Source organism: Balaenoptera physalus, assembly GCF_965194825.1.
Source record: "Balaenoptera physalus genome assembly, chromosome: 16".
In the NCBI taxonomy this organism is placed as follows: domain Eukaryota; kingdom Metazoa; phylum Chordata; class Mammalia; order Artiodactyla; family Balaenopteridae; genus Balaenoptera; species Balaenoptera physalus.
Genome location: NC_138898.1, coordinates 50,224,850 through 50,236,375, shown reverse-complemented (window position 1 = coordinate 50,236,375; position 11,526 = coordinate 50,224,850). Strand labels below are relative to the sequence as shown.

The 11,526-nt window shown below is 44.5% G+C and overlaps 1 protein-coding gene across 3 annotated transcripts; it reads left to right on the top strand.

The window, feature by feature from the left end:
• The first annotated feature begins 21 nt into the window (after nucleotides 1–21).
• On the top strand, nucleotides 22–10,185 carry MGME1 (mitochondrial genome maintenance exonuclease 1). 3 transcript variants are annotated; one of them, XM_082429454.1, is made up of 5 exons: nucleotides 22–141; nucleotides 1,391–1,968; nucleotides 5,523–5,742; nucleotides 8,477–8,609; nucleotides 9,001–10,185. In XM_082429454.1, the coding sequence occupies exons 2-5, from the start codon at nucleotides 1,458–1,460 to the stop codon at nucleotides 9,160–9,162; spliced, it is 1,026 nt and encodes a 341-aa protein (XP_082285580.1). In that variant the 5' UTR covers nucleotides 22–141; nucleotides 1,391–1,457; the 3' UTR covers nucleotides 9,163–10,185. The 3 variants fall into 3 exon arrangements, with proteins under 3 accessions (XP_082285580.1, XP_082285579.1, XP_082285578.1); XM_082429453.1 differs by lacking the exon at nucleotides 22–141 and adding an exon at nucleotides 154–302; XM_082429452.1 differs by lacking the exon at nucleotides 22–141 and adding an exon at nucleotides 404–438.
• Nucleotides 10,186–11,526: the final 1,341 nt, after the last annotated feature.

Genomic DNA, 11,526 nt, shown 5'->3' with positions numbered 1-11,526 from the left:
GGCGACGAGCTCTGACGTAAACGAGATCTCGTGAGAGAGAGAGAGAGAGAGAGAGCGCGCGAGAGAGGGCGAGATTTGGAGGCGCCCGCGCTTCTGCGTGCGGGGAGGGTCTCCCCACGGATCGCTCGAGTGTCCACTGAGGTGCATGAGGGGCTAGGGGTGGGGCGTGAGCGCCGCAGTGCATGCTGGGGCCGCCGTGCCTGGGGCGGGGCCTAAGTTGGGAGCAAAGCGCGGGACCGACGAAAGTACCTGCTCGCGGGGTTGTCGCGCCTTGGGGCTAGCGGAGCGCGCTGGCTTCCGAGGTACCTCCCCTGCCGGCCCTCCCTAACCCTGACGCCCGCTCGAGGGGCTGCCGCCGTCCTGTCCCCGCCGGGGCTCCGCCTCCGCCGGAGCGGGGATCGGGCGGTGGGCCCTGCTGATGGCCTCTGGCCGGCTCAGGTCAATGGGGACCCTTCAGGAGCGCGAGTGCCGCGTCTTGAGCGGGCCGGGTCGCAGTGGTGCCCACCTTGGAGGGTGTGAGGGGTTAGATGAGAACTCTCCACGCAGGATACGTAGCAGAGAATCTGGTGTTTAGGGATGAGTGGAGGCACTGTTAACTCTGACTGTCGCCGCTCCTCCAGCGTCCTGTGTTTCTTTGTCTCACACACGCCTCCCTTCGTGGCCGGCACATGGCTCCATAGTTGGGGACATGTGGCCCCAAGCTGTCTACTACTTCACGTTTAACAGGTGTCGGTCCTTTAGAAATAGTTTTGTCCGAGTATTACCGAGTCCGAGCTCGGCTGGAGGACAAGCCAGTAAATTGACAGATGACCTGTTAGGGCAAAGTATAGCGACTTTATTCAGAAAGCCAGTAGCCAGAGAAGACGGTGGACTCGTGTCCCAAAGAACCATCTACCCCAGTAAGAGTTCAGGCTTCTTTTATTCTAAAAGGGGAGGGGGTGTGGCTGCTTGTTGCCCACTTCTTGGTGCCGGAATCCTTTGTTCTTGCAGCTGTCCACACAGGTGTGGTCACAATGTTCCTATATACCTGCAACAAGATCGTTATTTTCTGTTCTGCAACTTTTTAATGTCTCTATGATTGGAAAAGTGTTAATACCTTTAAAGGTCAGAGCCTTGAGAATGGGTTCTTCTGTGTATTTCCGGCTATAGGCAATGTACTTTTCCAAAAGGTGCAGAGCCGGAAAGACTAAGCCCCCTGCAACAGGGCACAAATGTTAGAGCTAAAGTAATAGATTCAGTATGGAGTCAGGTTTGTTTTCCTCTGTGAAACATGTCGAAAAAGTTTACCGAATACAATTTTAATGTGCAATATCATACTGTTGCAGCTTTCGCTTTGATGGTTCAAATATTTAACACATTTGATATCTAACACCACTTTTCTCTTTGATAGGAAAGCAAAAATTAAAAAGGTCCTCGACGTTACAAGTATACTAGAGGGAAGTGAAAAAAATCTAAAGATGAAGGTATTTCAGACCATCTGCAGGCAGCTTAAAAGTTCAAAGGGGTTTTCTGTAGAACCAGCCCCCTGTGTGGTCTTCTCCACTTCCTCTTATTTGTGTGGCCGGAAGAAAAAAGTGAACCCTTATGAAGAAGTGGACCAAGAAAAGTACTCTGATTTAGTAAGGTCTGTCTTGTCATTCAGAGGCCATGCTCAGGCGCCACAGTCTTTGTTTGAGGAAGATGATTTACTTTACGGACCTGTGAGGAAGTGTAAGGCCCCAAAGCAAGAAGAAGCAGGAGTTCCACGAAACTGGTGTCCTCTCTTCAATCCAGAGAAAAGCGGAAAACCAAGTGCAACAAGTGATCCTACAATTCCTTTGAAAATCCCTTTGCAAAGGAATATGATACCAAGTGTGACCCGAATCCTTCAGCAGACCATGACCTCAGAACAGATTTCCTGTTTGGAGAGGTGGAAACGTCGGATGATTCTGGAACTGGGAGAGGATGGCTTTGCAGAATATACTTCAAGTAATTTTCTTAATCCTGATTCCATATGGTTATTATGTTTTCCAGAATACAGAGCACCAGTGTCAAAAGGATGAGTTGTGCTTTTTCTAATGTTAACTAGTGAGGAACTACTTTCAAATGATCATTAGTATTAACAGCATTTTTTATATATTAACTCACTTAATCCTCATGACAACCCTATGAAGCACAGATACTATTATCCCCATTTCACAGATAAAATTGAAGCACAGAGATCAAGTATTTTGACTAAAGATGTATGAAATTCATTTATTTTATAAGCTACAAACTTAAGTATTAGAATTGCCTGTTTTGTTTGATTATGGGAGAGTCGATCGCCTCATAATGGAATTCTAGTTGTTTGCTAGGCATTCTGTTCAGAATCTAGTAAATACCCCCTTGCTCTGCTTATCAGCAGAGACTGACTCATAAATTTAAAGACGGGCAATAAGCCAGAACATGTGATCTGTGTTTAGGTCTTAGTAAATTGAGATGATCAGATGTTCTTCATTAGGAACTGAGAATTGATAAACTTTAGCCTTCAACTCCTAACTCACTAACTTCTTAGACAAGTGAGGAGAATAGCTTTCTTAAAATAGATTCCATTCAAAAGCAAGATGAAAGAAAAGACCAATGGTACAGGAGAATTAGCTGGTCCCCCATCAGGATTATAGTTGTTGAAGCTAAGTTTTACACTGAGCATTCCTTAGGCCATGCTTCCCAGAGAGCAGTACATGTACCCCTCGTGGTACACAAGCACTTTCATTTTTAATTTAAGAGCAATGCACTTATTTTGAGGCATCTTAGAAAAAACTTGTGTGTATGCATAACACATTAAAGCTGTGGTCACGTGTTTTAAAGAAAAAATATTAAGTATTTAGGTGGCACTTGGACATGGCAAAAATGGTCAAGGCCGGAGCCCCATGTAAATTCCTCGGCTCCCTGGGGCAAGGACTATATGCAGGAGCTAATTGCCTTTTATTTTTATATAAATTTATTTATTTTATTTATTTTTGGCTGCGTTGGGTCTTCGTTGCTGCACGCGGGCTTTCTCTAGTTGCAGTGAGCGGGGGCTACTCTTCGTTGCGGTGCGCGGGCTTCTCATTGCGGTGGCTTCTCTTGTTGTGAAGCACGGGCTCTAGGCACGCAGGCTTCAGTAGTTGTGGCACGTGGGCTCAGTAGTTGTGGCTTGAGGGCTCTAGAGCGAAGGCTCAGTAGTTGTGGCACATGGGCTTAGTTGCTCCACAGCATGTGGGATCTTCCTGGACCAGGGCTCGAACCCGTGTTCCCTGTGTTGGCAGGCGGATTCTTAACCACTGCGCCACCAGGGAAGTCCTACACTGATTTTTTTTAATTCTGAAGTATCCATGCTGTCAGTCAGAATATAGGAGACTCATGTTTGTTTTCTTTTTTAATACATTTTATTTACTGGGACTTGAAAACATTTCACTTTTATTCCTTTAATTTATTGAGTGAATACTCTGACTTGATGCTATCTGCAATAATTCTTGAATCTTTGAAGATTTATTTTCACAAGTTTAATCATGTTTAATGTTCTTACCTTTACGATCCTAAGGGATTCTGTAACCCAGATCCCGTGTGTGTTGCCCCTTACATAAGAAGACCTCCCTGGGGTTAAGACTGCAGTGGGGAATGAGTTGTCTGTTTGCTTGGCTGTTGATAAACGAATTTTCTTCCTTCATGTTTTTTTTTTTTAATTTATTTATTTTATTTTTGGCTGTGTTGGGTCTTTGTTGCTGCGCGTGGGCTTTCTCTAGTTGTGGCGAGTGGGGGCTACTCTTCGTTGCAGTGCGCGGGCTTCTCTATTGTGGTGGCTTCTCTTGTTGCGGAGCACGGGCTCTAGGCACACAGGCTTCAGTAGTTGTGATGTGCAGGCTCAGTAGTTGTGGGTCACGGGCTCTAGAGCACAGGCTCAGTGGTTGTGGCACACGGGCTTAGTTGCTCCGTGGCATATGGGATCTTCCCGGACCAAGGCTCGAACCCATGTTCCCTGCACTGGCAGGTGGACTCTTAACCACTGCGTCACCAGGGAAGCCTCCTTCATGTTTTTTAACATGTTTGTGTTCTGCTTCAGTAAAGCTAGTCTGTAGATAAATACTGCTCTTCTTTTCCCTAGGTTTTAATTCCATAAGTCTTAAATTTGTAGGCCTTTTTTTACGTGCTAATAAGTCCAATTAAGCCAAGTAAATTTGGAGTAGAATAACTTATTTCCTCAGTTGAATTTCACTTCACTTTCCAAGGAATTTCCCTGAAGCAATTCCATTTTTTGCCAATGGTAGAACTGACCTTTCAAAATGTTTGTAAAAAATACTTGAGAAAGGTTATATGGTTTGACATTACCTCATTAGATGAGATGGTTTTCCTCGTTTTCTGTGGGTCTGTCTCCAAGCATGTATTTCTCCTGCTGTTCCTGTGTGTATCTTACTGATGGTCCCTGAGTTTTCATCTCTCGCTCTGCTGTGTGAGGGACCACAATGAACTTAGGCTCTGGTGCCAGGCCCCAGGCCAGCATTGTGCTTTGAGGCAGATTAACAGCACTGCCTAGGCCTTCTTCATTAAAATGGGGGTGATGATCCTTATCTCGCCAGGTTGTTGTGTTTGAAAGTTAACAGTTTGAAAGCGCCAAGGCCACTGCTTAGCACAGCAATACCCTCTTTTTTCTTTCTTTCTCTCCTTTATCAAGAGTCAAGTGAATATGTAGTGTTTCTTGCATTGTTGAATATGCTTGTGTCCTCTTTTCTTAAGAGTGTATGAGAAGGGACTTCCCTGGTGGTCCGGTGGTTAAGACTGCACGCTTCCATTGCAAGGGGCACGGGTTTGATCGCTGGTCAGGGAACCAAGAACCCACATGCTACATGGAGGCCAAAAAAAGAAAAAAAAAAAGTGTATGAGGAAAAAAAATTCAGGACAGAGCCACTGTCTTAGGCTGTTCTTGCCCTAAAAGAAAGTGCAGGAGAAGACTGTCATATATTTTCCTCCCCTCTGCCCCAAATCCCACAACATTAATTTGTGTGTGCCTTGATTTTCACTCTTTGCCAGTCACTAAGCCTGTTGGTAAAAGGATGCCTCCACCTATGTTCATAATTAAGATTTGGTTGTAAAAAGAACTGTAAACAAGCACAGTTCCCTAAATGTCTAATAACTAGTTATCACAGCTAGTTAACTTACTGGTTACCTAAATTAAACGGACACTTAAATTCACACTTAAATTCTGTGTGAATTCACTAGGTGTGGTCCTGTAGCCCCCAGATCTTCAATTCTAGCTTTGACCTAATGCTACTAGAAATACTTCATTTTAATCTATTTTATTATCTAAGCTCTTCTAGTCCCTTTTGTTTTCAAAGTGCATTCTTAGTGTATTTCACAAGAGGCTGAAATATGGTGTCTTAGGGGTTGTCACTTAAAGGTAATTCATGTAATTTTTAATTTGATTGTTGAGAGTTTATATTATAGAGTATCTGTTCTTTAGTATTAGCTTTGTTTTGCGGTTTTTTGTTATTGCTGTTGTTTTCCTTTTCCCCTGATTTTCTTTTCAGACATGTTTTTACAAGGGAAACGGTTTCATGAAGCCTTGGAAAGCATACTGTCACCCCAGGGGAACTTAAAAGAGCCTGATGAAAATCTCCTCAAATCTGGCTACATCCAAAGTATCCAGCATGTTCTGAGAGATGTCAGTGGAGTGCAGGCTCTGGAAAGTGCTGTTAAACATGAGACCCTAAAGTATGTAGGTCTGCTGGACTGTGTAGCTGATTATCAGTAAGTATTCAATTTTTTACATCAAGTGTGGAGGTGAATTCATTCTGGGTGGGACACATGGTTCCCTTCCAATGCTAGTTTTTCCTTTTAATTCCTGCTTCAAGGTGTGGCCTCTGTAAAGTCACATCAGGTAAGAGCCATCTCATCCTTGTAAGTCTACATTCCGAAGTCAAAGTGTTTCGTGGAGAAAAGATACAACTTTCCAGTATCCCTAGGATGGCCTGTTTTCCAGCACGTTCCCCTCCCCTCCCCCCCCCCACCCCAAGCAAAGTACCAGCCATAAGATCCAATTTGATTCCTGCATTTTCTTTCCTGTTTCCCTAAAAATAGCACCTTGATCTGTTGGCCCTGAAAATCACCTCTTTGCCTGGCTTCCAGGCAGTGTTTGACGTGGATAGGAACTCTGAGCTTAATAAAGCTTCCCGTGGCTTTTAAATTGCTGCTATGTTACTGTTTTCACCACTTACTCCAGATTTCAAGGGTAGATATAACCTGCAGATACCCCTATTCCAAAAAAAAGAAAAAAGCATATGAGCGATACAACAGGATAAGGGGAAAATCTGTGAGTGAAACCCTTGGAACTCCAGTTAAAAGTTACTGGGCTCTGGAGACAGGCTGCCTGAGTTTGGTGTCTGGCTTTTCTTCTTAACCCTGGGCTACTTACTTGGCTTTGGCTTCTCTGTACCTCAATTTGTTTATTTGTAAAATAGGACAAATAATAGTACCTACCTCATAGGTTTGTTATAGAGGTTAAATGAGACATTCCCTGTACGGTACTTAAAATGCACACTATCTACTCAGTAAATGTTAGCAACATTATTTGATCCTGTTCTCTCTTGATCCTGTTCTCTCTTTTTAACTGCTGTTGGGTATGAATGAACCATATCCATTATCCTGTTGGGAGCACTCATGTTATTCTGGTTTTTCAGTTACAAACTACAGCAATGACCGTGTCTCCTATTCTGTCGTGAGTTTCTCTCGGCAGGTGCACGGGTTCGTTGGTTTGTTTTGGTGAATGATATGTGAGGTTTGGATAAATTCCGTTGATCTGAAGTAGGCCTGGGCATGAATACTTCTTAAATTTTCCAGGCACGTGTCACTTGCACCCAGGATAGCAAACCATTGCTCTATGGTACAGACCTAAAAGGGAAATTGCGGGGCCACAGGGAACGTGCGTTTTAACACTGTTTCATCATTTCAGCCTGCATTTCAAAATAAATTAGGCTGAGCAAAATAAATTAGCTCTTTTTATTTGTTAAAGAGCTATTTGTGGACTGTCTCATTGCAATTTTAATTTGGGTTTATACTACTAAGTTTTTTTCCATGTTATTGAGTTCTACAAGTTATAGTACATTGCTAGAAACAGTGGTACGTGGCAGAAGTCTTTACTGTAGGGTATTTTGATTTTTTTCAAGGGAGAGAACTGGGAATGGTAGTGCCCTGGGGTGCTGGGGCCCTCTCTTCATTTGCATAGATTGTCAAGCTCTACAGCAATAGAAAACAGTTATAAAGATGACATGTTACCTCTATACCTGCACCGTCCAGTAGAGTAGCCTTTAGCCATAAAAGGCCATCATTAAGCATGTGACTGTGGCCAGTCCAAACAGAGGTATGCTGTAAATATACAAATTAGATTTCAATGACTTCGTACAAAAAGGAATGTAAAATATCTCATTAATAACTTTTTAATATTCATTATATATTGAAATGATATTTTGGATATGTTAGGTTAAATAAAATATTAAAATTTCACCTGTTTCTTTTTTTTTCTTTTTGGATGTAGCTACTAGAAAATTTTAAATGATGTGTGTAACTCGCATTTTATTTCTTTAGACGGTGCTATTCTAGACTTTATAGATTTTATAAATACCTTGCGTAAGTTGTAATCTAGGGCTACGGTGACAGGAAGGTAACTCTGCAAATCTCCCTCTAAACTGCTGATTTTGAAACTGAAGTGAGCAGATAGAGCCCTTTGAGAATCACCAGTTCTCAGTGCAGCTGCCCTGCGGCCCTTTTGACATCTGTGCTTGGCAAGTGTAAAATTCCACCGGGATGGGGTGGGGGTGGGGGATGTACTGGTTATTTAACTAAAAAAAAGTGGCAGGAATTTTTTTCTTTTCCCAATATCCCTAATAGTCAGTAATATCCCTACCCTGTGTGTAAACTTTTAGGACAGGGACCAGGTCTTCTTATTTGTATTTCTGCATATAGTTGGTGCCTGTTAAGTGTTGATGGATTTGAACTCCAGCTTCGGTTTCTGAGGCACCACGATGCTTAGTCCTTTACGATGGGGACTTTGCTACTGGTCTGTTGTGGTTCGTTCTGATAGACGTTTGAAGCCAAATCAACTAAGATAATAATAGTTTCAATTCCCTTGTCAACCGTTAAACCATGGAGGTCCAAAGAAACTTCTAGAAAGTTTAGAAGCTTGTGCTGGAGAAGTTGTTTCCCAGCACACGCACCTGGGCCCGCACCTGCAGCTCCCATGGGTGCACTTAGGAAGCATCTTCCATCATACCTCGTGGCTGACCTGAATGAGGGGCTCAGAGGAAAGAGAACGTCACACCTCTTCAACCCTAAGTAAAGCTCAGGAGAGCCGTCTTCTTGGAACGTGGGGAATAGAAGCAACAGTCATTGGGTGACAACTAGCAAACTATGTGTAAGAAGAGGTTTAGCCTAATAGCGTTTTAGTGTGAACTAGTACCTTCAAGGGCTTCCTTTGGTTTCTCTTTAGGGGCAAGCTGTGTGTGATTGATTGGAAGACATCGGAGAAGCGAAAGCCTTTCATCCAAAATACATTTGACAACCCGCTGCAAGTCGTGGCTTATGTTGGTGCCGTAAACCATGACATCAACTACAGCTTTCAGGTCAGGACGCGGAGCCTCCGCTTACTTAAAGCTTTGCTCGATGCCGGGTTATAGCTCCTTCCCTCCTTAGGGTTTTATTCTGTTTGTAACCCACTGCTTACTCTGGTGCTGTCCTTCTGCCACTTCAGAAAGCACTTTCCGCCTCTTGCTGGGCTTTTTGTGGTTGTTAATAGCTCTTTAAAGATCACAGTCCATTCTTTAGCGTCTTACCTGTCATCTCTGTGTTCTTGTGTATCCTGGGCCAGTCTTTCATCGACCCGTCTTAGGAATTGAGTTAGGAGCTGTTCCTGTAGATTGTTTTGTTCTGAGTGTGCCCTGGAGTAAGAAGGAAATGGACCTCAGCTCTGGTGCTGCTGTGGAGATGCTGGAATTGCCCTGTGTTCCTTCCTAGGTTCAGTGCGGCTTGATCGTGGTTGCCTACAAGGACGGGTCCCCTGCCCACCCTCATTTCATGGACGCAGAGCTCTGCTCCCAGTACTGGGCAAAGTGGCTTCTTCGACTGGAAGAATATACAAAGAAGGAAAAGAACCAGAATATTCAGAAACTAGTTTAAGGGCAGGAAGCTGTGTGGGAACGTTCAGGGCTTTCTCAAAGTTTGCGAACACGTATCGCTGTTTCCTGTGATCTGGAATGAGGTGCCACAGGGTCTGAGAGCTGCAGTAACACAAGCAGAACTAGTAATTTGTTGAAATTTATTGCAACCAAAAAGGCAAAGCCAGAAAAGTTAAATTTAAAGAGCTGGACTTGAGCACATAAAAGACCAGCTCTGCTACCTCTGGCTAGCATTTACCCGAAAAAAGGGCAAGCAACACTGGCACAGTGTTGGCGGCTCTTGGACCCACATAGACCTTTGTGTGTCCCAGGCAGGATGCCCAGTCTTTGAACCGAGAGGTTCAGGGCGGTGAGGCTTGGTGTGCAGAGCGTTTCCCCCGGGCACGCCGTGGTTGGGGGGGGTGGGGAGGGCTGCGCGCACCCCTACGGTATGTGTGCAGTGAGAATTCGTATCAGCCAACTACTGCTGCCAGTGCTGGCTCCTAAAACTTGTTTTAGGTATGTGGTTCCCTGTATTTCATTTGGGGGAAAAAGCTTCCATTTGACGTTTTTGAGAAATAAACATGATTCCTTAGCCTCAAGTAGACATTGCTCTCTGGACAGATGGAGCATCCGCACCTTAGCGTGGGCAGTGCCCCTTGGCATCCCACCACATAACCCTCAGAAGCAGCCAGGCTCCAGACTGAGAACCGTAATTGTAGGTATTTTGGTAGCTAGCTTCTGGTTTGAGTCAAGGGATTGTGTACATGGAGAAAATGTATTGTTTGTGGAATTTTCCAGCTGTGGGAAACAATAATAACATGTAATTTTTTCCTATGTTTGATAAGTAATAAAACTGACTAGTTGCCACTGGGTTCTGGAAACTTAATAAACGCCCACTACAGCCCTGGGGGAAGGCTCCCTGTTTTATGGAGTAGGTTAGCATTTAAGTTACAGTTGCTGTCTTAAAATAGTAGGGCGCTACAAACACTTTTTTCCTTCATTAGCCATTAATTATAAGAAATAAAATACAAGATGTGATTAAGGAATGAGGCTTTTGGTTTTGCTTTTTATTTAAATTTGTGCATTTATAGAGTGATTTCACAAACCTGGAACTGTTTAGATTTTGTTTTTAAATTCAGAATTTTACCATTGACCCAGTAGCTCTGGGGCGTGTTGTATGTACATGCACACACGAAGGAGGTGCCCTTGACCACGGTCACGTCACACGGAAAGTGAGCTTCGGGTAGGAGGGGGGAGGATTGAGGGAGACCTGGTGTTGACTCCACACACGTCGCATATTTTTCAAGCAGCGTATATTCCTGTAGCCTGTAATTTCCAAAGTCAGAAATCAAGTGAGAGCATTCGGAGTTGTCCCAGCAGGTGTGGCCACTGCTCCACCAAGCCTCACCCTAGAGTTGGGGAGCCCAGACCCAGCAGGTTCTCTGGGCTTAAGATAAACACACCTTGGACCTGTCACTCAGTCCCAAGTCTCCCAAGCTGAGGTGGCGCGAATTGTTCCACAAAAGACCCTCAGTCCGACCGGGAAGGTGTGGTGGGTGTGAAAACAGTTAAGGCCCCCAGAGCTGCACGGGTTCCTCCCTGCATCCGCCGCACGCCTCAGGCTCAGCAGTGAAGGCGGCTCAGTCCCCCGAGCGGGGGAGGTCAACTGAAAAGAGCTTGTCTCACTACTACGGCAGAGGAGGAAGTTTCTCAAGGAGTCACAGCTCTTCCAGAACTACCGTGGGTGTTCCTAATATTTGGAACCGCTTGTTCCCCTAAGCGATGTGGCATATTAAACTCCAGGGAAGGGAGACAGGATTTGCGACACGGAGAGATTATCCTCTAATCGAGGATAATTAAAGTATTTGTAAAAGGAGGTATAGATTGCTCTTCTGAGGCCTCCTCACAGAAGTGCAGAACAGAGCCGAACCGTCCTGAGCTTTGAGGCAATCCGTTAGAGTCAAAGCTATCTGCACGCCAAGCTATTCCACCTTTCCTCTGCAATTCTACACTTCTTTCCCCACCCCACCGCCCACCGGCTGTGTGACTTGTGGGATCTTAGTTCCCCGACTAGGGATTGAACCCAGGCCCCGGCAGTGAAAGCACAGAGTCCTAACCATTGGACTGCCAGGGAATTCCCTACACATTATTATTAATGCATTTGGCAGCTGGCAAAAGCTCCATGCTGGCACTAAAAACCAGTTTTCAGTTTTTTTCCCCTCAGACCTGGCTTCTTGCTCAGAGCCATTAGCCCCCGTTAATCTGGGAACATTAACCTCTATAAACCTTTCAGAGTTCTAGGAAAACTTGTCAACGAATGACCTATGGTTTCATATGTGTTGACCCTGGTCAATACAGGAGGCGGGTTAGTCATAAGTCATTG